General features: G+C 46.6%; 1 protein-coding gene across 5 annotated transcripts in view; it reads left to right on the top strand.

Moving 5' to 3' along the window:
- The first annotated feature begins 9,601 nt into the window (after positions 1-9,601).
- Positions 9,602-26,850, top strand: part of SEC14L1 (SEC14 like lipid binding 1) — a 37,879-nt gene continuing 20,630 nt past the window's right edge. For 2 of the 5 annotated variants that reach the window (XM_015295282.3, XM_040649654.2), the window contains exons 1-2: positions 9,602-10,281; positions 10,736-10,826. In XM_015295282.3, coding sequence (XP_015150768.2) covers positions 10,163-10,281; positions 10,736-10,826 — 210 coding nt within the window. In that variant the 5' untranslated portion in view covers positions 9,602-10,162. Of the gene's footprint in view, positions 10,314-10,735; positions 10,827-26,850 lie in introns of all 5 variants that reach the window. The other 3 variants (XM_004946106.5, XM_415614.7, XM_046902114.1) reach the window with 3 other exon arrangements.

The raw sequence follows: 26,850 nt of genomic DNA, 5'->3' as shown, positions 1-26,850 counted from the left end.
CCGTAGCTCAGTGTCTGTAGGTACAGTCCCACCACCTGAGCATGACGCAGTGTTGGCGGAGCCCTGGCTGCAGCACGTGCCCTGTCTTAGGGTTGAGCCATGCACTTGTTTGTGCAGACTGCAGGACGTTCCTCCCCAAGCTTGACATCGGTCTCTGAAGCAATGAGTTATGCTTGGATGTGCTCTTTGCTTGGAAACAGCTCCATAGTCTGCAGCAGCTCTAAGCCCTTGCACGTGTGAGTGGTGCAGTGTTCCCCTGGGTCCCCCAGCCCTGGCAGCTCTGCCTGGTTCCGCTCTGCTTTTCTGTGCTGTTAGGTCCCAGAGTGATGCCAACACATGCAATTGTTTTCTCCCTGTGCCCTAATGCAGCTCCTGACAGTGCGGGGATGGGAGCTGCCACACTGCTGAGGCTGCATCCTCCAGCACCGCTCAGTCCCTCCATGTTTGAGCAGTGAAGTCATGCTCTCCTCATCCCTTGGCTTGAAAAAGCTCTACCCATTGTGCATTGTGTTTTTTGCATGGGAAATCGGGCCCGATCATCAGCTCTCCTGCAAAGTGAACCCGAGCACAGAGACTCATTACAATCTCCTCTTGTGTTTCTAACCACAGAACCAGGTTTTCCCATGACTTCTCGTGGCTCTGAATGCAGGGTACCGTGTGTGTTCAGCCACGTGGCAGCATCCACGGGGAAGTGCTTGGCTTCTCAGCCCATCCAGATAGCAAGCTGCTCTGGGGAGAAGTAAAACTCCAGGTCAGGACTCTTGGACCAGGATGTAACTTATCTACAGTTACTTTTTTCTTCTGTAACAGAAGGAAGAAGGAAAAAAAGAAAGCCCTATCTACTGGAGAGATCTGTCTGTAACAGCAGCCATACCCTTCCGCTGTGTTGGCCGACACCGATAACCAACTGTGCCACAACAGCTCTGCCATCCTCCTACAGGGCCTGATAATGTTTGTGTTGGGTCGAGTCTGTGTGATCTGCTGGACCAGAGCTACCATGTTCTGGTCCTAGTGGGAGGTAATTGGGATCTGTGAAATGGAAAAGGAGGAAAATCCTGGAGAGCTGGCATGGGCAGTTGGCTTTTCCCAAAGCTGACTGTGAGCCCAGTGGGTTTTGTTGGCTGAAGCAGTCCTCAGGCTTCCCAGCTGCTGGAGTTGGGGATGTCTTCAGAACTGGGGACCCAGTTTGAACTAAGCAAGAAGCAGCCCCCTTCCCTGATGTTCCACACCCAGTCATCCTCCAGGCAGGGCTTAAGGAGGTTGTTCAGTTGCCAGGATGAGTGCTCTCCTCTTAAATCACAAATCCAGGCTGCAGAGCCTGAGACTGGCTCCCTCCTGCATCCCTGGGCTGAAGGACACTATTTGGGAGCAGCAGGCTTGGGAAGTCAGAATACTGAGTGTTCCTTAGCCTTATCCTGCTTCCAGTGCTCTAGAATTACAGCTCCTTCCTTCTTACAGTGTGCCCAGGTGGTTCTGCTTCCACCTCAGCTGGGGCAGGAACAGGTTAATCCCATCAGTGCGTTATACAAGCAGTTGGACTTTGCATCCTAGAAGAGGAAACATCTCTACTTTTTGCTTGGAGCTACAGGAAGTACACGGAGAGCTAGGGCTGCTCCTTGGGGCAAACAGCACTGCCTGCTTTGCTCCTTTCCTCCCTCCCCATCCCCATTGAGGAGCTTTGGCCGCTCCCTTAAGGTACACATCTAGGAAGAGTGTCAGCAAGTACTGCCCTGGGCCAAACCCTTTCCTCTCAATGGTTAGCTGAGGTTCACCTCTGCTAACATCTGTCTGTGCTGCTGCACTGGGCCCTGGGCAGGAGCTGGTGCAGCACGAGCATCACGAGCTGGGCTGTTCAGTCATGATGGGCTGGGGGCAATTGAAGAAAGCTTTAAAAACTGTTCTCTAAGGTCTAGAGTTAAGAAATCTGCCCTGGCTCCAAATTCTGGACTATCCAGACAGAGGTGATCAGGCTTAATCTGACAGCTATTTCTTAAATATTTTAAAAGCTGCCTGGAATAAACTGAATGCTTCCGAGTAGTGACCTAAATTCCACTTGCTGTAAATTTCATTAGAAAGTGGATTTGTGTGCCTGCCAGCAGCAAGCTGCTCTGCAGCTCCATTGATCCGACCAAACCATGTGCTGTGCAAGTGCCTTCCTCAGCAGATTTGTAGAGCTCACTGCTGCATGCTGCCATTCTAAATGTGGCTCCTCGCCTTCCTCTTCCTTTCCCCTCATTTCTTTCTTCCTGTTGCAAATGCATCATCTGTTTATTAATCACTTTGCACTGTTAGCTGCGCATCCTTTGGCTAGCTCAGTTTGCACTGCTTCACATCCCAGAGCAGGCAGGCACTGCTGCAGGGAGCACGGGCTGCCCCGGGATGCTGCAGGGGGCACCTGCAGCTCTGACACCCTTCAGAGAAGCCTCCTCTCCTTCTGCTGCCCCGAAGAGCTGTTTATCCTTGTGCAACCACGACTTGGCACTTTGCAGGGAGGTGTGACGGCAGCACAGATGGCACACAGTGAGAACTGATAGGGAAAAGTGCCTGGGGACACCTGGTGCTGCTAGAGCTGCGGGTGCAAGCTCGTGTCCCAAAGTGGGGGCACACAGTTCATTGCAGTCCACGTGCCCAGGTCCCAGGGGGTCCTGCTGCCTCTCCCACCTCTGTGCTGCCATGGGAGATGCTCAGGACCTGACTGTCCTCTCTTCCCAGCCTGGGCACCAGCAAGAGGTGCTGCTTTGCCACAGCAGTCATTGATTTTTCAGAGGTGAAACCTAAGGCTGGAGTAAAGGGGTCAGCATCACTGGGCACAGACCCTGTTAGTGTGGCACTGCTGCCCCTGCCAAGGCCCTGTGGAAGGGCTGTGGCACAGGAATGTGGTCTTCAGTGCTGGGAGCATCACCACAGCAGCAGTTGTCCTCTGCAGCTGATGAGGGGGTTAAGCAAAAGATGACATTTTTCTCTATCTCCTCCTTGTTCTTTCTGATCTCCGCCAACAGAGCTAAAGACGAGGGAGGATTTTTTATCTATATTTAGGTTTGGAGAAATTGCTATAACTAATCGGCTTTAGGATATAGGGCCCTCTCTTCTATTTTCTCTCTTTCTTTGTCAGTAGGACCTTGTCATGTGGCTGTGGGCTGCTCTGAGTTTGCCGGGCTCTTTTTTTTTTCGGCGGAGTCAATGAATAACCCACCAAAATAACACCTCCAGCTGTTCCTCCTGCAGCTGCTGGGCTGGAGTCTAATTACCAGGTCCTGCTCCAAATGCTGCTTTGCATGTAAAAAGTGCCAGTGAATGAGAACAGGGGGAGGAGATGGCAAAGCAAAAATAAAAAGGAGTGTGGTTTGGGGTGCTATTTTTAGCCTTTCCAAGCCGAATGTAAAAGGACCCTTAGGCTGCTGGTGTCCTGCTCAATCTGATCGTATGCACAGCGTTGTTCCCATGGCACACTGCAGCAGCCACAGTGGGCTGGGTGGTTTTTTTCTTGGCAGTTCACTTGCCTATGTTTAAAATCTCCAATGTTTGAGCAGTGCTGTGGTGGTGTGTCTTACATCCACGTACTGATGGGTTTGGGAACCACCTGTGTCTGTGTGCTGCTGGATGTGCCCATGCTGGATGTGGCTGTTTGCTCGGAGTGGTCATATAGGGCTGCCCAATGTGTCCTTCCCCACTGACTGAGAGACAAAGTGGGTTTGCCAGTCCATGTTTTGCAGCACTGGGAACGGGGGCTTTGTTGCCAGGCTCTGCCCAGGGAGCTGCACTGTGACATATGGATCCTTTTGTTCGATTCAGACACAGGCTGGTTGTGACCAGAAGTAAAGAAAAGGGCAGCTGTTCATTAGCTAATTTGAAATACTCAGTGGTCACACATCAGTCTGCAGCTACCAGCTTGAAACCATGATTGCAAACAGGCTTTGTGTGCTGGAGACCATGCCCTTCATTAAACCAGGTTATTTTGAGGCTGTTGTTGGGAAGCTGCCCCAGAAAAAACTTCACATCTCACTGCAGTTCCACCTCTTCCCTCCCTGCTGGGGCTCCTCTGCCCTATGCTGGCAGCTACAGCCACAGTGAACCAAGCAGAGCAGTGTGCTGCTCCCTCAGATGGAACTCACTGGGGCCAATGGCACAGTGCAATGGGAAGGCACAGCTCCAAATCCCACTCTCCATTCAGGCTCTCTGCTGCAGGAGGATGACATTTTATGTGTCTTTCTTGCTTTCTCCCAGGCACAGACACGCTGTGGAGCACAGGAAGGTTCCTCCCCCATGACAAGGAAAAAGAAATTAGCAAACAGATTGAGCATGGATAGCAAATAATGAGATTGCCTTGGATACAGGGCCGGAATTCATGCAAAGAATTCTGCTGATCAGAGAAGATAAGCAGCATTTCTATGGGCTGTGAGCAGCATTGTGAAGCTTATGTTTCTCAAGTGTTTTCAGTGTTTTCTCAGAGTGCTTGGATGAAGGCTGCCAGCAGAGGACTGATCCACGCACAGGCTGGGCTGCTTTAGCTATTACACTCAGGAGCACGGTTTAAAACAACCCAAACCCTGGAACGGCCATCCAGGTAGGTATTTCGGAGCAGAAGGGCTTCATAATGACACACCTCGTTTTCCTCAGGCATGGGAATAAACTGTACAAATATAAGCACTTTCATAGCAGCAGTGCAGCATCCACAAAGCGGGCTTGTGCTGAGCCTGACCGTGTGAAAGGGTTCAGTGTTCACCCACGGGGAGCAGACCGTGCTCTGGTGCAGTGCTTCGAAAGGAGCTGGGTTTGCAGAGTACTTTTAATAACAAGTAATTGTTTCTTATTACTCCGCTGGTGTTATTAAGAAATGCATAACAATCAGAGCATTTCACAGGCAAATAAAGACTATGTAGCTAGTGAACAGCCCAATAACTTGATTCACTGCTTGTTGAAGTAGGGGAGAGTATTTACACTGTCAGACTCACTTGAAGGAGGGATATTACACAGTCTTTGTTTGTATCTGTGTAGGAAATTTGCTCATCTTTGCATTTGCTGTGCCTCTTAGTCAAGATTGGCGTTTTCTGAGTACAGAGAAGTGTCATTAATGAAAGGATCAGATCCAGGTGGCCCTGCAAGTCACTTAAGGAGATGACTGCTACCAGGAGTCCCAGCAGGCTTCAGGGCAGCAGCAGATGGGCTCAAGTGGCATTTCCAAAGGCACTTAGGAAAGCTAAGTGTTCCCAAAAGCCCACTAAACCCTTCCTTGCTTGCAGTTCCAGCTTCCCGTACCACGAGCACAACAGCATCTTTGCCAATAGTAAATAAATTATCATCCAAGTGTTTTTATGCTGACAAAAAGGGGAGCACGTTCCCCTTGGCAGTGTGGTCCTGCTGTGCCACCTCCTCGTGTCTTGGGGTTAAAATCATCTCGGGGGTCCCAAAGGCTGCCTCCCCCTCACCACACTCCCTAAGAGGTCTGTGCTGTCGGCCTCCTGATGTTACAAACATCCAGCACGGGCACTGAGATAGGCATTGGGTCTGATGCTTCACTCGGTACACACGCTCTGCTAGCTCCCCTCATGCTTCAATTATCCCTGTACCAGCAGCCCCCACCCCTGCACCCCCTCTCACTGCTCTGACAGTGCTTACAGGCAGCAGAACCAGGCAGGAAGCACTGTATGGTTACGGGCTTCGCGAGAGAGGATGTGAATAAGGGCTGGGATGCTTTCACATGCTCACCCTGATTCATACATCTGATGAATCACAACTTAGTCCTATTTGCTAATGCTTGTCTACGTAGCTTTTAATGTCATTGGCAGCCATGCTCTGATGTCAGCTGCTGCAGCCCGAGCGCTGGCAGCTGGTGTTTCTGGCAGCTCCCAGCCTAGAATTCAATTTTCTATCAGTCTCTTCAGAAGAAAGGAAAGAAAAAAGCCCAACAAACCATGTTTCTGCCTGTTTGTGACATCAAAACATAAAGGGCTGCAGGGTACAAGCTCATTTAAGGCTCTTCTGCACTGTGACAACATGGGAAAGCTCAGATAAATGGAGTAACGGTGCAAAGCTACACCCTCATTTATACTGCACCGCACTACTCTCACTCAAGGCAGCTCAATCCTAAGTGAACATCACTGCACAAGCTTCACATCTTTCAGGTTTTGTACATTAACATCATCCTCCTGCACACAGAGACATCTTACCCTGTTCCTAATTTTGTCAAGGGTGGAAAACTACCACAAGGCTAAAAGGCAGCAGCATGTGGGAATACAGGCATCACCCTGGAGCACAGAGCTCTGGTCTGCTTTGACACTGACTCACTGCATGACTTTTGTGGGGCATTTTCTGAGCCTCAATGCTTACATGGGATGGATAATATATTCCCTAACATTGCAAAGGGCGTGAAGATCTCTGGAGATACATGAGCATTATTCTCCTCCTATGCAGTGCATCCCCAGCATGTGCTGTGCAGGGAGCTTTCAAACACACATCAGCTGTTACACAGATGAGCACATCCAGATATATCTGGAGGAGCCAAGTTGGATGTCACAGCTGCTTTGGTTCTAAGAGTGAAGGGCTGAAGGGATTCAGAGCAGCTGATAGCCTACAAAGGGAAGAAAGAATTGTGACACCCAGTTAAGTACACATAATGTGCTTAATAAGAAGTGTGTGTAAAGCAGAATCGTATGTCTGCGGGGCACAGCTCTGCCCTAATAACTGCCTGTCAGTTATCTTGCTTGTTTTATGTACAAACATGACCGTTTAGAAGCTTTTGCATGGTTTCAGATGTTTCAGCAGGCATATATTTCAATTTAGCCAGGGGTACATAAAATTCCACTGAGTCAGACGTAACTGATTTATTAGGGAATTACTCTGAAAGAACTTCATTATATCTGAACCCAAAATCTTACCCCTTCTGGAACATTTAATGTGCTTAGTGCTTAGCAGCAAGAACTTGAATGAAGGCATTCCTGGCTCAATCGGGATCAATCTCAGTACAAAAGCTGTGAAGATGAGACCAGCTGGACAGCACAAAGCAATGACAGCTTCACCTTCACCAGCGCTCCTTGGGATGCAAACAGAAGACAGCAGGGCGAGTTCCTGCCTGCTGGATGCCACAGCCCTGCCTGCACCCACTCACTGCGAGGCCAGGAGGCATTCTGTGCGTGTACACTCAGCCCCATACTGCTCCCAGGCAATTGCACTTTGCTTTAGCTGATATTAATAATGAAGGATTGGCTGCCGATAGCTCTCATTTCCATGGGCACATTGCCCCAAAACGGGAAAAAATGTCCGGGCTTTGAGTTGTGTAACCAGAATGACCAGAATTCATAATGGGAAGGAAGGAAGGCCAGAAAAACACATTCACGTGCTGGGCAGTGACTGGCCTTGCATGACCTCTGTAAGGCGCAGCTTCCCTCCCTGTCTAGCATGCCTCATTCCTTATTCTCTGAAAACATCAGTCTGCACTTGCAGCCTTTGTCCCTTGGGTTCAAATCTCAGCACCCCTCACTGCATTCCTTCAGCTTTTCACCCACTCCTTTATTAAGTTATGTTCCTTCTGGTGATGCCCCGCTGGAGCTTCCATAGCAGAAGATGTAACAGGAATGCAAACAATAGGAACATTTAAGAACATTCTACTTTCCTCTGCTGTGTCCACTTTGTTAAGATTATTTCCACAGCAAACAGCCAAGACATCTCCTGCGACTGATTTGGATGTTAAATCGTGCACTGATAATGCCTTCCCTTCATCAATACATTCCAGAGCCTTCACAAAGCTTTTCTGGCCACGTGGCTATCCGGTGAACTGCAGTAGTGGCAGCTAATCAGATTTCCCAGACCTGAAATGGAGAAGTGTTATGAACAAAGAGGAGTCGGAGTGGGCGTACATTCCTCACCCTGCTATGCCGGCAGGATTGTATCTCAGGCTTTCAGAGCAGGAAAAGGATGTTGCAGGCGTAATGGCAGGCAATATCAATCAGATAAGTCTATCTAATTACAGAGGGTCTATCTAATTACTAGATTAACTCGTTAACCTTGCTTACACGAGCGCAACTGGCCAAATACCACCATAGAGAACTGATTTAGAGAAACAATTGCTCAACACGTTAAACAGCGTCTTGTAAGGACAGGTTTTGGATCAGACAGCAGACTATTGTGGGCTAAGACAAGTGGTTTGTGTAGGAGAGAACTGCAGCTGAATCGCTAATTAATAGTAACCACAAATTCAGCCTTCCTAGAAACAGAATTGCACCAAAAGGACTGGATATTGACTCTAGATTTTAGAGGGTTTGTTTTTTGAGGGAGCGAGCCAGCAATAAAACACGTTCAAGGTGAAGGAATTGCTTCAATGGAGCCTCTGAAGGGAACGGAAGCATTTGCCCCTAATTCTCAAGTCTTTATTCTAACACAGACTGCAGTAGTGGTGCTGCACGAAGCGTGGCTGTATTTCTTGCTTTCAGCACATCTGTGGTGTGACCGTGCAGTAGGGAAGAATGCTTTCGGACACCGGTGAGCACCCCGGGCTGAGGGCTGCATGCATTCCCCTCAGGTGAGTAACCCAGCTGGGGCTGTGACTGAAATGCTTCAGTACTCTCACTCAAAAGATACCATCAGTTACATCAGGCTTCAGCCCTTCGCCTTTCATGCCCTAGGCAGGCTTCTGGGGCAGTTCCTTGCCCTCACTTGTCTCCCCCAGCCCAGCGGTCCCCCTGAGGCATCCCACAATGCTATCAGGGCTGTTGGTGATGCTCTCAGCGTGGGCCTATGCTGTGTGCTCAGCACAGAAGCGCCTCTGGAGCTCAGTGTCATGGAATCACTGAGGTTGGACCTCGAAGACCACCAAGCCCAACCCCAGCCCACCCCCCCCGTGCCCACTGCCCACGTCCCTCAGTGCCACATCTCCACGGCTCCTGAACGCCTCCAGGTGACTCCACCACCCCCACGGGCAGCTGTGCCACTGCATCACAGCCCTTTTCCCGAGATCCAACCTGACCCCCCCTGGTGCAACCTGAGGCCATCACCTCTCATCCTATCGCTGTTACCGGGGAGCAGAGGCCGACCCCCCCCTCACCACCGCCTCCTGTCAGGGAGATGCGGTGATGAGGTCTCCCCTCAGCCTCCTCTTCTCCACTCACCCACCCCATTCCTTTCACCCGCCGCCTTTAGGCCGTGTGCTTAAGACCCGCACAGCTCCGCTGCCCACCCCACACTCAGACATCCCATCATCATCCCTCACACCCAACCTCTCCATCTAACCTTCCCTCATTTAAAGCCCACACCTTGAACCCCCGAGGAGCTACAGAGGAGCTTTGCCTCCTAAGAGGAACACGAGCCCCACGTTGAGGGGACTGACAGAGATCTTAAAACCAGCTGGAAGGAACTGAGTGAACAGACACCACAGCTCCACACGAACCACCCCCACCATTGGCCGCATTACGCATGCGCAGCACAGCGCGCAGGCACAACAACCGCGCGAAGCGAAGCCGCCGTCGCCCCCCCCCCCTCTCTCCCCGCCTCAGCCCTGTTGCTCCGTCACGCATGCGTCGAGCTGGCCGGCGGCCAAGCCCCGCCCCCGCCCCGTCACCAGTAACAACGGGCGGCGGCGGCGCTGCGCTCCTCCTCCTTCTCCTGTGCCGGAACCGGCGGCGGCGCTGCCCCGCGACGACATGAGGAGAGCGGCGAGCGGCCGGGCGGCGTGACGGTAAGCGGTAAGCGGCTGTCCTGCGCGCGGCCCCACGCACTCAACCCCTCTCCGCGCTGCGTGCGGGCGGTGGTTGGCGGGGAGTCCTCAGCCAGCGAGCGGCCCCCGGCCCCGCGATCCCCAACAGGTGCCCGGCGCGGGGCGCGGCGGGCCGGGAGCGCCGCTTTGTTGCGCGGCTCTTTTGTTCGCGGCGCGGTGCCGCCGCTCCGTGTGCCGCGCTGTGCCCGCCGGGCTCGGGCCGCCCTCCCGAAGCGCCGCGGGAACGCGCTGCGAAATAAAAGTACGGTGAAGTTGTGGTGTTGAAGCCGTTTCTCGCTGAAACGAGCCTGGCCGGCCGCCAGCGTGCTCGTCCGCGAGCGCTGCCGCCGACGTATCCCGGTGGAAGTGATCGTGTGGGGTGAGGTTGGGTCCGGGGCGGGCAGAGATGCGGTGCGGTTGGCTGCTTTTGGCTGCTGTTGGCTGTGCCGGCGGATTCCCCGTTGGCTCTGCGCTGGAATGTCTGGGGAGGAAATGAACCTTAGAGGAACTACAGGCATTTCCGAAGTTTTTGTGTCTGAAAAGCGCTGGTTCTTCTCGTTTGGAAGCAGTACCGGAACGCGTTGCGTCTGTTTGCTGTGAGCTCCTTTTGGCTTTCTTTCTGAAAGCGGTGGGTTTTCCCGTTTCTCTTTGAGCCCATCCCGTTCCTCGTGACGCCAATCCCAAACAGCCCCAAGCAGCCCCGTGCTGGCAGCCCGGCAGTGCTTTGTCCTGAGGCGCTAACGCTGCCCTGCGCTGTCCCAGCAGCGGCAGCACAGGGGATCCCACGGCCCAGATGAATACTCAGAGTGTATGCTGAAAGTTTGTTACCAAAACCGGTCAGAAACGGTGTTAATTTGGTGCCTTTTTTTTAGAATGGCAGCTCGTTTCTGACAGAAATACGCAGAGCTCTGTAGGGACTCATTGGGAAGTCTGAGTGGAGCTGTGAGCAGAGCTGCAAGCAGTGCTGTTACAGTTGGGATCGCTGCCTGAGGAGGAGTCTAAAAGTGGCTCCTTGCATCTGACCAATGGTTTTAAATGTTTCTTTTTCAGGTTGGAGCTGACCTTCATAACCGCAGCCATGGTGCAGAAGTATCAGTCACCCATACGGGTGTATAAACACCCCTTTGAGTTGATTATGGCTGTAAGTATTAATTTTGGCTTAAATTCTCTGACTTGGCAGCTCGTTGTGTTGCTCAGTATGAACTGGGCACCATTTGATAGGTGCTGTGGAACACACGTGGCTGAGCTGATACACCAAATATGGGAGACGCATGTTTTGGCAGTTTCCTTTTTCCTCAGAGTATTTTTATATAACACGTCCTCTTCCCTACAGGTTTCAATACAGCTCACAGACTGTGTTGTTTTAAGCTTGCAGCACGAGTTGCTTTGATGTGTGCTTCCGTGTTGGTTAAGTTCTTCACAGAGAGAGTGGGGAGGTGCTGGAACAGCTGCCCAGAGAGGCTGTGGATGCCCCGTCCATCCCTGGAGGTGTTCAAGGCCAGGTTGGATGGGGCCCTGGGCAGCCTGGGCTGGTATTAAACATGGAGGTTGGTGGCCCTGCCTATGGCTGGAGGGTTGAAGATTCATGATCCTTGAGGTTCCTTCCAACCCAAACCATTCTGTGATCATTGGGACCAATCTATTCCAGGCTGGGAGAAAGCATCAAGTGCACTGATGAACTGCTTATTGCGGTGGCATCTTTGTTCGTATGGGCTGTAAAAGAATAGAGAACAGAGAAGAAGCCATGAAAGCAGGGTTAAGTGCGAACAGAAGAGGAAGAAGCACTGGGAGCAGGGGCAGTACCTTGTGGGGAGGGGAAAAAGATAGGGAGGCTGGAGAGATAACCAAAAAGCTTCTTGGCTGTATGACTGCTGCTTTGTGTGCTACTGTTAAAACTGTAACAAAAAATAATAGTAAAATCCTACTTGGGTTCTCTCTGCTCTCTTTTCTGCCTCCTCCCCTCTCTTTTTCTTCTCCTTATAGAAAGCAAAGAGGAAGTCAGTCTTTGACATTTGTAAGTATAGTCAGCCAAAACCACAACTGTGTGGTTTTTGTGAGTTAGGAAGGGCACTTGTGGGGGAGCAGTCAGGTCAGCTTCTACCAGATAAGAACAGTTAAAATGTAAATAATCTAAAATAACTATTATTGCTTCACTTGCTGAAAATGCTGTGTTTAATGGCTCTAGGGGAGATTTTTAATGGTGCTTGTTGTGTAAATATTTAGATAGATCACATGGGCTGAAGTGCAGAGTTCCTTACAGAAGTGATCCTTCGCAGTCGCAGGGCAAAAAACGGATTAAATCACACCAGGTGAAATACTTCAATTTCTATCATATTCCTGAAACCGCCTCCACCATCCATCTGCAGACAGCTCAAGGCAGAGGATGGTTATTTTCATAAGGATCTGTGATATGCTGAAGGTCTTTTAATGCCTTACCCCATTTTGATATCCAAGCTAAGCGGCTTTCAAGAATTTAAATCTGTGTATGCAACTCTTTATCCTTCAGTGAAGTATAACTGGCTTTAGTTCTAAGAACACTAAACAGAGTTGAGTGCCTTGGACACAGTTCTCTAGGCTGTGCTGAGGAGCCTTTGCCTTGCTGCTGAGAGGAAGGCACCATTTCTTCCTTAAAGAAATCTTCAAGGATATTTTCAGCTGAAGTACTGAGCTGACCTCAGGATTGTTCACAGTGCTTAACTGGATGTAATTGGAACCACTTCAGACTATTAATATTGAGTTCTCAAGCTGTTCTGTGTCTGGGGGATAACAAAACTTCCAGGGTAGTTTTTAGCAAATATTTACCCTTTTCTTCCATTAAAGATTTTCTTCTCCTGTAAGGGGAAGGAGGCTGTATGGCATAGCTATACTGCATATGCAGCTATAGGGGAACAAGCAATCATTGAAAGATTAAAATCATGAACAAAGAAGAATGTTTAAGAGAAGGAAGTCAGCTAGATTGATACTTGCTGAGACTGGAAGTCAGGATTAGTGATAATATTTATTTTATCTATGTTGGGCAGCAAGTTATTATTTGAACTTGTTCAGAATGCGTTCAGTGGGCGACCGTCCTTCTGCCATGTTGCTTCTGTTACTTTATTGATTTCTAATGCATGTGGTAATCTATCCTAACTGTTAATGTAGCTCCTGAAGAATGCAGAGGAGTGTCTCTGTGAGCCAAATTATTCCAAGAATATGAACAGTATCTGATAGTTTGATGCTTTTTGGTACTGTTTCCCTTTGGTTCAGGATCAGTAAGCTTCCTACTTGCCTACTTTCCCATCCTGGATTTCAAAGAGGTTCTTGAGGGGAGAATGGAGTACAATCAGCACTCTGTTCACACTGGGGAGCTTTCTTCTCTTTCTGAAGGATGAGCCCAGATATATTAAGACCAGCAACTGGATTTAATTCCACTTGGACCTAGACTAGGATTGACAAGCGTTTTGCAGACAGTCATGATAGAAAGACTTTAAAACGTGGGCATCCTTTTTCTTTCTTAGTTGTGTTTGAAAATGTTTCTCTTCTGCTCTTCCACTGAAATCCAAAAATCAGCCACTGAACCTAACGCATGCCTGGCAGTGTTCTTCAGGGCACAACCCCTTATCTCTCGAGTCTGGAAGAGAACTGGTGAAGTGCAGTTGTAGGAATTGAGTGGGGAGATGCATTGCTTTGTGCTTCTTGCCTTTCCTTAACATTAAAGGCATGCTACATAGCATTTAACATAAGCTACTTCTGTGAAGACGATTTATTTTTACAGATGAGCTGTGTGGTTTCGGATAGTATCTGAGTTGCTTTGAAAACAGTAAGAACAGGATGCAAATCTTTTAATGAAGCATCTCCTGGGCTTGGAAGGCTTCTGGAATCATCGACCAGAAGTTACCACATTACAGTCTGACATGCCTGGCATTGGCAACACAACCTCACCATGTGGTTCTGCATTATGACCTGATGATTTTTGGCAGCTCTGTGGCATAGGTCATAATCAACGCCTTGAACACTGTGTGTGTGTGTGTGTGTATATATATTTCTCTATATAAACACTTGTGCAGATGTTTATCAGATTGAATAGAATCTAAGCTTATTTTTTCCCTGTTTAATTTTACATAATGCTGAAAGCAGCTGAAATGTGGAAAAATGACAGCTTAAACTTAGACTCTTGTCAAGTTACCAAAGTTAGAAATTGTAATGCTATCTTAAAGGAGTTTGCATTTAATAATGTAGTGCCTTCAGCCAATAAGTTCATGTTAAAAGGCAGCTAAGAGATTGAATCTTGAAGACCTCTTAACACAGACGAGGCTAAAATTAACCTTGGAGATTCACAGCTTGTTTTTGGTCTGACATGCATTAAATAATTCTCCTTGAGTTTAATTTCCATCGTAAATTCTCTTAACGAATCATTGGCTATCAGGGGATTTCATGCCAATGGAAAAAAAGATTATTGAGAAAATAACACCAAAAAAAAAAAAAAAAAACCCACAACAAAACAACCCACACTGAATGTCCTGAGAGCTGAAGGCTTTTCTGAGAGGTTTTGAAAGCTCCATGGAGAATGCCTTGCTCTTACAGCCCACTTAGAAAACATCTTATTTGCAGCCCCAAATTACTTAGTCACACTTGTATCTGAAACTAGTACCATGACTGAACACAGCAAGTGTGCATTAAACATTGAGTATTATGTTTAGTCAAATTAACGTGCATTGTAAGAGCTTGTTGCATTGTGACAGCTGAGGTTTTCAGATCTGCCTGTGGCAGCAGACAAACTTTAGAATCACAGAATGGCCTGGGTTGCAAAGGACCACAATGCTCATCCAGTTCCAACCCCCTGCTGTATGCAGGATCACCAACCAGCAGCCCAGGCTGCCCAGAGCCACATCCAGCCTGGCCTTGAATGCCTGCAGGGATGGGGCATCCACAGCCTCCTTGGGCAACCTGTTCAGTGCGTCACCACCCTCTGGGTGAAAAACTTCCTCCTTATATCCAACCTAAACCTCCCCTGTCCCAGTTTAAAACCATTCCCCCTTGTCCTATCACTATGCACCCTCACAAACAGCCGTTCCCCCTCCTGTTTATATGCTCCCTTCAAGTACTGGAAGGCCACAATGAAGTCTTCCCGGAGCCTTCTCTTCTCCAAAAGGTGGTTTCAAAGGTGGTTTGCTGTCTTTTGAATACCTAAAATGGTGTTTCCACACTGTTAAAATACCTGGTGTTGAAGCCAAACAAGGAAGTTAGGAATGCAGTCTGGAGCTTACCATTGCCAAGTAATTTCTTTAATTTTAGGATTAGGCTTGGCTCTTTTCCCTTCCTTTGTTTGGCTCCCAGGCCCCCATCCACTTTGCTTCCTGGCTTTGTTGAAAATTCAGCCCTGTTTGCTGTTAGAAATGCATTAGTTAGAGAGCTGTGGAACAGCACCTTGTATGGATGTACTTATATTGGAATCAGTGTCTGCAGCTCAACTGCTGTTTGATGTCATTACTGATGGTCTCTTGCGTTAGCGACGTGTTGTATGAACACATGAAATTTTGGCCACTTGTTTGGAGTGAGCTGTAGTTAACAAACATAAGGGTTAAGCAAAGCACTAGGGGAAAATATTGACTTAGCAGCCTGCTTACTGTGCAATTTACATATTATTTCATGGCATGCCTCGATATTTCCATGGCTAGCAGTTTCCTGTTCTCTGTGGGCAAGCACATGACCCAGCTGTAGCTGACAGCTGCACTTTTCTCCACCCAGTGCTTTTAGTCAGGTTTTCTTGGCAGTTCTTTTATGCTTTAAAAGCTAAAACACCACTACTGTCAAGCTCTGGAAGGTGTCAGTGGAAGAGAAAATCTGTGTCAGTCCTGGTCTTGTTGCTTTGTTCTGAAAGCACTCAATTCCACGCTTTGCAGGCTCTCTGTGTCTGAACTGGTGTGAAGTGCTGCTCTACAGTTTAATAATCAACCAAGGAACATGTAGAGTTGAAAATATGTTGAATGCATGGGAGAAAGGAAATGGTTGGTACGTTCTGCAGAGTCCTGGATGCCCATGGTACCACGGTTAGGATCTGTACATTTGTAATTTAATATGCAATTAGCCTTAAGAAGCAGATGTACAAGCTTTTAAAACCTCGTGGATCAAAGATATGGTGTATTTGTAGGTTCTAAAATCACATCCAGTGAGCAGACAGGTTAATTTAGAGATCACAGACATCAACTGCAGGCGTGGGATGAGGTATTTCCATTTGGTGTGGCCAGTTATGTGCACCTCCAGCTTAAATACTCTGCATTTCCTCTTCCTGCAGAGCTCTTCCTGCTGTGAGCTGAAGGAGCTGCAGACAGATTTGAGCTCAGATGCTCAGAAGGAACAAGTACACAATGAAAGATGGGATAGGAGAGCCTCGGGGACTGAAAGCAGTCCTTCAGGACTTCCAACAAATCACATTAAATCAGAGTCCAGATCTTGGAACACAGAATGTAGGGGTACGTTGTGATTTTTCATAACCAGGATTGATGTTTTTGCTTTGCACTCACTTGAAATTCAGTGCGTTTCTGGGAAGAGAAAGGCGACATGATCTTAAAACTCTTGTGTTCTGAATGTAGAATGAATCTTCTGGGAATTTACAAGGAAATCTGTTAATTAGCTCAAGTTAAAAATTAATTACAGGTTAGTCTTAAATGGTCTATTTTCTCCCAAGTGAGCTCATCTTCATTTTTTTTTCACGCAGTTTGGAATTGCTGTGTGTATATTTTAAATGAGGAATTAGGCTGTTAAGCTGAATTACTAACTCTTTTCATCTGATTTTTATGATGTAGTTAAGACAGGTAATGTTAGCAGCTCAGGTAAAACGTTAAGTAGGACTTATTACAAGTAATTTAATCGTTCTGCTTTCTCATAAGTTGTCTGCTTGTTGCAGTTGTCATCGGTATACTTGAGGTGAGTCATGCCTAGAAGCATGTGGAGGCTATGATAGCAGCATAGGTCCAAAGCCTGCATTGCAAGGACTCTCTGACACCACCTGGGATCCACTACAGTGTGGGGCAGTGTTCCCACAAGGCTATAAGCGAGCCCAAGCCTTCATAATCTGAGACCAGGTGCTAAGCTTTTTGCTTCTCTCTGCATCCCTTTTGCTCAATAACAGTGATTTCAGCCCAGTCCATAGGGGTTATCAGCTTGTGGTTTGTGGGCTTTCTCTTCTAGGAGTCAGAGAAAGAAGAAATACTTGGTTTCTCATTACAGCCAAGTTAGCATACCAGGTTGGTCTCAACGCTTCCTTGCAAAATACACTGCAGTTCATCCGCAAGCCAGTTCAGGGAGATAAGCTGCTCAAAATGCTACCTTGGAACAAAGATGGTTTTGTCTACCTGATTGCCCCAACTTGCTCACTTGAGGCTGTTGGGTACCCTGTGGGAGCAGATGCTCTTCCCCTCCTGTGCTGTTGGTGAGATGATGGCAGCTGGCCACGAGAAAGAGCAAGTCAGCGTGGCATTGTCAGGGAGCCCTGATTCTGTGGGGAATCATTAGGGATCTGCAGCCTGAAAAATGCAGAGGCTGATTGCTGTAAGGCTAAACGAAGAGGCTGCTGGAAACTTGATTCAGCACTCTTTCAGCTTGATGGTGTTCAGCAGGGTACAGAATTTGCATGTTGTGCTTAATGGCTTGGAAACGTAGATTCTGTGAGTTGAATTAGTGTAAACAGGAATCTGTCCTGACCTTAGAAAAATTAAAAGATAATGATGTAGTGTCTTTCAGTTTTGTGGTTTCTTTCATGTATGAAACTTCAGATTTGAACATTTTGTGTCTTGGATTCCTCTTAAGTTATCATCAAGCAAAACCTAAGTGAGAAGCCTGTGTATCAGCAAACTTGAAAATGCAAGTCTCAGAAGGTGTTGTTGCATGCCAGCTTTAGCTCTGGAGATAGCACAGGAACTGTGGGAGGGAGCAAGGAAAAGCTCATTGTATCCATTTAGGTTCCTTAAAATTAATACATCAAGACTTTGTCATGATCAGACTTCTAAAGTTAAGCCCTAAATTATTATTATTTTTTGCAGTTACAGCAGTGTTTTCATTCTGATATTATGGTGTGGTCTCACCACTTTACTACAGGTGTTTTTGGTGCAACACCATTTGGAAATTATATTGCAGAATTCCCTTACCATCTTGGTCTCTCTGGCTAGGAACCTTCTGCCTTGCCTACTGCTGCTGCAATCCTTCATATTACATTGGTACCAATGGATCTCACTGTGTGAAAATGAGTGTTTGTACAGCGATGGTGAGGATGGTGATGGGTCCTATTTAAGTTTGTTTATGCCTCAACAGAAGGGGGAACAATTTGTTTCCTGATGAGAGCGCTTCCTTCCTTGAGCATATTGTGCTTTTTTGTTTATAACTGTGAATGCTATAAATGTTGTTCCAGTTCAGGAACATCAGTCAGCAGAGTCCTTTCCAGGGGATGTTCTGCTGGCTATTCCATACAGCGTGTAAATTCTGCTTCTTAATTTGCAAAACTCTCTCTTTGCTGTGCGATTTGTTGGCCTGTGGATAAATTCTTCATTACTGAACTCGTGGCTGTATGAAATTACTTATTGAAGTGTTTCATGGTCTGCGTGGTGCAGCTACTGATGCTGTAATGAACAGGACTTAATGCAATTTCACTTGAACTTTTGTTCTGTTTCGACTAAACCAATTCCACCTCTAGCCTGCCTTTCCGAGCTCTGAAGGAGGGTGAGGAACAAAGGGGTGATTATGATCTATGATTTGAATTCTTCTTTTTAGAAACGAATCAAAGGGATCTCGATGATTCTTTAATTGCCTTGCCTTTGGAAGCTGGTGGCATCTCTCTCGTTTTATTGCTGAGCACATGTGAAATACAGGGGCTGCACCACCCCACTGCCAGGGATGCAGTAGCAGTGGTGTTAGCTGGCTATTGGCAGGGATGACATTTAGCAGTGGTGTTTTGATGAGCAGCAAAAGCCCTACCTACTTAGTGCAGTGTATATCTGGCAGCATCCCTCTAGAGAAGAGGATAGGAATGAGAGAAACGTGTGGTAATGCTGTCTCTGATACATTTTCAATCTACAGCTGTGTCTTGACAGCCCTTCTGGTCCAGGAAGTGCCTGTTGTGTGTAATAGCACCGTATGTGGTTGGCTTCCTGTGCTTGCCCAATTCTTTTCTGGAACAAAGCGAGCTCTCTATCATGACACCCTCCAGCAGGTGGCTGTGCTTCATGACACATTCTGTCAAGAGAGATATCCTTTATCTGGAGCCTGGCTCGGCTGCACACCACCTGCTCTGTGCTCACATTCATCATGCTGCTTGCTCGTTAGATAGCTGTGTGTTACCTCCCTCAGACCTCAAGTTATTATGGCGATGAGTCCCAGCCTATGATTCCATATGAGACGTTGCTGTTCCATGCTGTTATCATCCATCTTCAAATGTTTCTGAGCCTTTTCCTGGGATGTCAGATGTGTGAGGTTAGGATACGTGTTTGCAATGTTGCATTTAACTTTCTAGCTTGAGGTAATTTTTTTGCAGGTCCCAGACTCTATCATACTGTGTTTTGATGACATTACTTCGACATTAGTGAATGGCCACAATATAATTGATGTAGTTAATAGTTTTATTGGCTTGCTTAATAGAGTACAGCTGCCTCGTTTTACCTAGAAGCTGATATTTTGGTCCAAAAGCCAAACCCAGACAGCTGACCTACACTGCTTGCCTTGAATTCTGCCCTCTTGCCAAAGGTTTCCTTATTGTGCTGCCTACACCCCTGGTAGAGCACAGTCAGTGTTGCTTGAAGGCCAACTGCCTCTGGGCCAAATGGAAACCTGGTGGGTGCAGTCTGACAATGAAGCCAAACCAGTTTGGCTGAACCTCTGCACGGGGTGGCAAGGAGCAAGGAACGGGGGCTGATCTGCATGGAGATCAGGAGACTTGGTTCTTTGTGGCAGTATGGGGCTCTGGCCCTTCTGTTAATGCTTCAGTGAGAAATGCAGAGCCTGTAGCAACGCTGCAGCCATCCTTCCTTCTCCCACCATTAAACTAGATTTTTGGCTAAACAGTAATATTTTTATTAAGGAAATATATATATTCCGTATGTTCAACATGTTTTAATAGGGCTGCTTGGTAAAAGTGTCTGATTCGAAGACAAAAACAACCCTGCTGAATAGCAATTCTGGCATGTATGAAAGTAAGCCTGAAGTGTGGAACAAGCGTTCAGTAAGGATGTGTGGCAGCTCCAAAAATAGCTCCTCAGTGGACACATTAGAATTGCAGTGGAATTCTACAGTAAAACTGACTGCAGAGGATCCAGACAAATTCTGTTAATGGGAGGAATGGGGGAATTAAGTACTGAAATCAGCATATCAGTGTGGCTGTATCCTGTACGTTAGGGGATGCCTGTTGGCAGTGCTGAACAAACGGAGTTGTCACTGTTCAGCTGCTGTAAGACACACAGTGGTTATTTACAAGCAATAGCAAGACAAGGTTTTAATGCCTTGCAGTCCTTCCATGTATGTATCTTAATCTCAAAGATATGTTTCTGTGCTGTGGAAAGGCTTATATATTGCTGTCGCTGCGGAGGAATAGGAAGTGCTTGAGAATAGCTGACATTCCCCAGTAATCGCAGCAGTCTCTGCTCTCAGAGCATTTCAGCTTTCACTGGCCCACGGCCAGCTTTCCTGTGATGCTTTTTTGGAGGTCAGCCTCTTTGCCAGAGCACTCTAACCTTGAACCAGAGCAGCCATGTCCTGTGCAATTGGGGTCAGAAGCCAAGTTTCCTCTCCCAGCAGCTAGTGAAGCTGATGCTAATTGCAAGGCACATTCTGTCAAATCGAGTGCTGTGCTCAGAGCTACGTGGCTTCTGAGCCAGAACTGATTTCCATCTGTCTTGCCTGGAACACGGACAGAGCAAACACTCATTTTCTCTGTAGAATGGTTTTGCACATACATTTAATATAAACATGTTAAAGTGGAATTGCAAGTCAATCTCACGCTGCTGTTACCCCCACTAGGGCAACAAAGGTCGATGTGTAATAGTGGCACATATCAGTGTCACTGTATAATCTGTCCCTGATGTTCCACCTTAACTCAGACCAAAACAATGTCAGGTTTTTTTTTCTTTGATTTCTTTTTTTCCCTTCCCAACCAGCATTTCACTGTTGGTCTCCCAGTCACCAGCCAGCCTAACCTGAGTGAGCAGGCTCTGCTCGCTTACTCCAAAGGAAGATGGAAATGACTTTATTTATATTCAGCCTCTTGGGGTTTTCTGTCCCTAGTCGTCTTTTTTCCTGGAGGAAGAAACTTGCCCAACTTTATTTTTTTAGCTTCTTGTTTTAGAGATTCGTGTCTCAGACTGTGCAGCAGCTCTAATGAAGCTGTAAGCTGTTAGAGTTGCTGTTTAGTGGAGCAGTGCTGTGCCCTGGGCTCTTTCAGGCTCTCTAGACTTCCCAAAGGGTGGAAAAGAATGAATGCTCTCCTTGTGAGCATCTCTGAGGCAAGCAGGTTCTTAACTTCTCATAGTGGCCATCCACTTTCTCTTCAGATCTGCCCTATACATTCATGTGCTCTCTGAAGGTGGACGTTCAGGTTCTCACAGGTAGGAACGTGTATTACATAGTTTCAGGTGTACGAATTTATTCTAGCAAGCCACAGGTGGCTCATATCTGTTAGGAAGAAACCACTCTTCCAATTAGAGCCCCGCTGAGGCATGCCTGTGGTGGTTAAAGATTTATGCAGATAAAAGACAGAACATTGGTCTTTGTGTCAAGGTCAGATTCTTTCTCTCCAAACTGTGGGGTTGTTTTTTTGCATGCTTGCTAAATCTTGAGTTTGTAGAGCTGGAATAAAGGTGCATTAAATCATGGACAAGTTTATTTTTTGATCTGGAAGAACCATTTTGCCACATGCAAACACATGCAATCTTAGGTAATTACGAGCCAGTTCCCTTTCAGTTTCATTGTATGCATCTGTATGGAGCAATCGTGCCACTATAATTTTGCTGGTAAAGCTTCTTAGTGATTAGTTCTCTGAAATGGAAATGACCAACTAATGAATAGTACCCGTGCAGGAAGGGATCAAGTGGTGTCCATGCATGTACTGAGGGGCTGCAGCACTGTGCTGTACTAAAAGAGGCTGTGTGGGTGGTGTGACTGCCCTTTAGAACAGAGGTTTCCTGTGTCTGCCCATCTCTCCAGTGCTGCCAGGCAGAGCTCCTTGCTCAGCTGGGTGAGTTGGTTACCACGGTTGTGTAACTCAGCAGTGAGTTACCAGGAAAATTCCACTAATCCAGAAGATTGCTTCATAGCCTGATTTGATTCTCTTGCTTTATTTATAAGGTCTAAATAATATTAATGAAATATTGAAGTAACACTGGTTTCTGAAACTGGTTCAGTGCCTCTGTAGCCTGCACATCACTGCACATTCTGACACAGAGGAAGCGTTCTGTAGTTTTTCCTTCTATCCCCTACCTTCCTTTTGCCCTAGGACAGTCTTAGGCAGATATGCAATGTAGTTTTGTTTTTTTTTTTTAGTATAACTCAAATTTATCAAGAATGCTTTATGAGTATGTATGAGCAAATAAGAAACGCAGAGTTCTACAGATATTCACAGTTGTGGGCACTGTTCTAAATGGAGCATCCTTTTAATAAGCAATCCTTTAAAACCTTTAGGTTTCTGGCTTACGTGGTAGAGAAATGAGGACTTCAGGGATGATTCCTCACTGGTCTGCCCAGCTTTGGTGATTGCTTTTACAAACAATCAGGGTGATACAATAAGCAGTATGCTTGCTAACTTTTCAGGAGTGACCACAGCGTGCTATTTGAGTGCATTATGCCTTAGACTCAGGGCTGGCTCACAAGAGCTGGCCTGCAGGGTAGTTATTAGGGCTGCTTAAAACGCCAAGCTGTGCATTTGATCTATATTTGGAATGTATTTAAAGCCACTAGTGATCAACGCTGTAACCATGGAAATGCTGCTTGAAGGAGGGAGGTGACCAGGAAGCCACTGCTGGTTAGTGCTATTACTTTCACTTGGGAGTGCTTTGTAGCAGTGTTAACACGTGAAAGGTCCTGTTGTCAGAAATCCAGGTGGTGTGGGACGTGTTGTGTCAGCAGCTCTAACTGCAAGCTATTGCAATTATTGCCATTTCACTTCTAATACCGTCTCAGTTGTGTTTCCTGATAGCTGATGGCAGTGTATAAACTGTTGTTGCACCTGAAACCCTGCAGAAGACATCTGAGACATTAAGTAGGTGTGAAATAGCCTGCTCTTTGTCTACAGATGTGTGTAAAGTGTTGGTACTTCCTGGTATGTGTAATGGAGCTTTGTTCCTTGTGCAAAAGCCACAGTGCCTCTGGGAAGGTTGCTCTGCTTTCACTGCATGCATCCCATGTGTTTTAAGTACGTGCTGCTTGGGATGATGGTGATCGAAAAGCAAGCAGGCAATTGCCTCTAGACAGCAGCAACAAAATGTAATGGGATGCTGGTGGGAAGGTTGAACCTCTGCCTCCTTACCACCACCATCACCACCTGCCATGGGCACCATAACAGAATAGGAGGTGTTACTTTGGAGCAGTCCTCATGGTATTGCACAGTAGCTGCTGAATCTTAGTTAAGTCTGTGTGCTGGGTTACTTTGTCATGTTTGTGGCCCATGTCTTCTTTGTTTTCAGATACTTTCAGCCTTCTATTTCAGGAATTTCTGGAATGGATGTGAAAATCCAAAGCTTTCTCACTGTCTTTTGAATCAAAGCAGGAAATTTCAGTGCCAGCTTTTCATGTGACAGGCCTCTTAAATCTACTGAAGTAGAACAAATACACAGTGTTTATTCTTTGGTGACATCAACAAGATTGCTTTAATAGCTTTTCAGTGGCTGTGTTCATGTTGCCTAGGAGTAGGATATATTTGAGACCCGCAAGAAACATAGCTGGGTGGTTATTTAAAGTACTACAGGCTTCTGAAGCCACTAAATGTGAAAATGGACAGGACAGTCCTGTTCTCCTCAAACAAAGCAATGAAACTTAAGGCTTTATGTAGTTAGACTAAGGTGTGAATTTAAATGGACTGGAATAAATCTCCCCTCTCCTCCCTTCCTCTTTCAACGTGGGTGTTTGCACAGGTCTGAGTGGGTCATTCATAGTGATGTAGGGTCTTCGATCCTTTTCAGTTGAACCCGATTAAATCAAAAGGACTCCTTTAAACAACTATGAGAGCATCGGAAGAAGACAAGGCCTGTTAGGGATTGTACTCTTTTGTACACATAATAAAAACTTCTCTACCCAGCTCTCAAGTGACAAGAGGAGCTGTCAGCAGTGAGAATGTAATGGTTTGGTGTGTGCCAGGAAAAGAAATGTTTTCTCGTCCAGCTCTGCTCATAGCGGGCATCAATTCCCTCAGCTCCCCGTTTCCTGGAGGATGTCTCAGGGATTCCTATTGCTCTGAAGGAGATGTGAGCTAACAGTGCTCGGTTTATTGGCTTGGCTGTTTTCAACACTTCTCCAGAGACGAGTACTGCAAATAAGAGGGCATCTTAGCACTTCCTACTCTAGCAAGTGAATCCCTGGTGTTGCTAATGAAATATATCACTGCAGGATGCTCAGTGTAGGAAGGGGCGTACAGGGTGCAAGGAGTGCAGCTTGCTCCATGCCTGTGGGTGTTGGGAACATGGTTACAGTTCCTAGTGCTATAACAGCACCCTTTATGAACATTTTAGACTGACTCCATCTGAGAACTTCCATACTGGGGTGCCCATCTATGAAATATGTGGCAGTTGGGCCATCTGCATTATGTAAGGAATGCTTTGCCTTGGTACATGGCGTGGGAGCAGTGCAGTTACTGCTTGCTCCGGTGCTGTAGGCTTCCTCTCCACATACACTAATGAGCATTTAATCAGGAAGTCCCAGGTCAATAACGCTCTGTACTTGCATGTAATAAACAAGAACTTTTTAGCCTCTTCGAATGAAGTAGAATGCTTGTTTTATTGTTATCAACTTGTCTTATTGATTTTTCTGTGTAACTTATAGAAGAGTTATTTTATCTCAGATGTACTTAATAGCTATCATTAATATTTAAAGGCCAAATTTCATCTCATACAAGGGAACAGTGCGTGAATACAGTGTTCCTATTCCTCAGTAACAGAGTAAAATGAACTGAGCTGGAGGGAGGATGGAAGAGGGATGAAGTAAGAAAGACTAGATGCAGTTCCCACCTTAGTAAGACATGATGGGGACATGGAGCTCCTGGGCAATGCTTTGGGCCTGCAGGTCAGGGTGAGGGGCTCCTCAGCTACCCACACATACCAGCCAGTTCTTGTTTGAAGAAGTGCACCAAAATGCATCCCACCATCTGATACAGCTGTGGGTCATTGTAGCAGTACGTTAACAATCTGACTAGTCATGTTGGTGGCAAAGACTGGGCCAAGACCTAAAAACAAGTGAAAAATAAGGTTGGTTCAACTACCTCCTATTTGTCAAGGACTAGAAGCCTGCACATGGATAACTTCTGTTTAAGTGCTGTCCCCTAATTCATTCTGTGGTCTGAATCTGCCTCTTTCATGCTCAGTGGGTTGTCTGTAGTCCTGAAGAAGTCTCATTTGTAATCTTGTGTAATTAAAGCCTTCCTGGTCTTTTCCAAAGAAAGTGAGTTCTGAGTACTGAGTCACTGCCAAGCTGCCTTTGTTTCTCAGAAAGAAGAAAATCACTTTTGGTAAATGAGAACATTTAATGAACTAAAAATGCAACGAGGAAGGAAAAAACACTTAAACTTACTTCTGAACAAGTGGAGAGCCATGCTGATGAGAAAAGCTCCCTGCACAAGGTTTAGCAGTGCTGCTTGCATGATATCGGGGGTTTGACTTGCACAGGGGAGTTTTGGAGCTCTGTTTGTCCTTACTGAGCTTGCTTCACAGCAGGGCTCTTTTCTAAAGAGCTGACTACTGTGTTAAAGATTTTGCTTCCCAAAGTACACTCCAGTTCTGGTGACTGGAATACTAACTAAGCTAGAAGCCATTTCTGGACCTTCTTGAGGTATATATATATATCCTTTTCTTCCCATCCACTTTCTTCCTCTCAACTCCAGTTGATAACTGATGTATGAGCTAGTGTGCATGAAATCCACTGGCGCTGAGATATGCGCTATGTGCGCAGAAGTATAATGATTTTTTAACTCCTGTTTGTTGTGCAGAGTGCTATGAACAGCAGTGTGTTATGGATGAGAAGGTATTTACTGATTTGCAAGAGTTAATCCAGAGTTGTTTCATTTCAAATGCAGCTGCCAAGAATTTGAAGCCTCCTGGTTGGCCTCTGATGAGCCAATATTTTTCCTATTGATTTACAGGGGAGGAAGGGAACCTGGTGATAGCAGGAATGATGGAGCTGCTGGAACGCAGGCTGTCAGGCTGGTGCTCCAGTGGCCCTTCTTGTGTGTTTATAAACAACTCACATTCCACATGCTTGCAGTGGATAGAAGAGTGTGGTGAATGTTGGTATGCATCTGCAGATTAGCACCCAAACATGGTCAGGTATTTATTGCAGATGTAACGTTTGAGTGTGGCACGCTCAAATAGCAGAGGAGTGGATTCACTTGGCAGGATGGGACAGCTTCTCTTGGGATGCCCTTGGAGAATACTGTGCTACTTTTAAAAGGCTGCTTCTCTTGCCATTTTGAACAGTAACCAAAGAGAAACGCAGCATCTTGGCCTGTTCCATCTAATTAGCTATGAAGAAAATGATCAGCATGCTTAATTTTGAGTGATGACTAAAATTCCTACATACAATTTGCCAGATGTAAATTTTGATTTGGAGGATTCAGGTACTGTAAGAATAATGGGATAGCAAAAGGTTGCTTGCAAGCTGTCAGACTTTCTTCTTTTGTGTGTAGATGTATTTTTGATCTATTTAATGAACAAACCGAACAATCCATATCCTTTAAGACAGGAGACCAGGACCTGGGTATGGGAAGCTAATACTAATAATAATTCAACAGGGAATATTAATCTGGCCAGGGAAGCTGATAACTTGTGTATAAATTACTGATGTTTTCCAGAGGGCTGAGCACGTTCCTGTTCTCAGATGGTCCAGACCTCTTTGTTACCCCCAGGTGTGGTCTGAGAAGCAAAAAGTCAAAACATTGTCTTCAGTCTTCCTGAAAATTGGGTTGGGATCATCCCTAACTGGTCTAAAGTTGGGATATTGGGAGG

The sequence above is a fragment of the Gallus gallus genome, chromosome 18 (genome assembly GCF_016699485.2).
Source record: "Gallus gallus isolate bGalGal1 chromosome 18, bGalGal1.mat.broiler.GRCg7b, whole genome shotgun sequence".
NCBI classification, from domain to species: Eukaryota; Metazoa; Chordata; class Aves; order Galliformes; family Phasianidae; genus Gallus; species Gallus gallus.
Note: the sequence above shows the minus strand (reverse complement) of the source record. Positions and strands in the feature narration are given on the sequence as shown.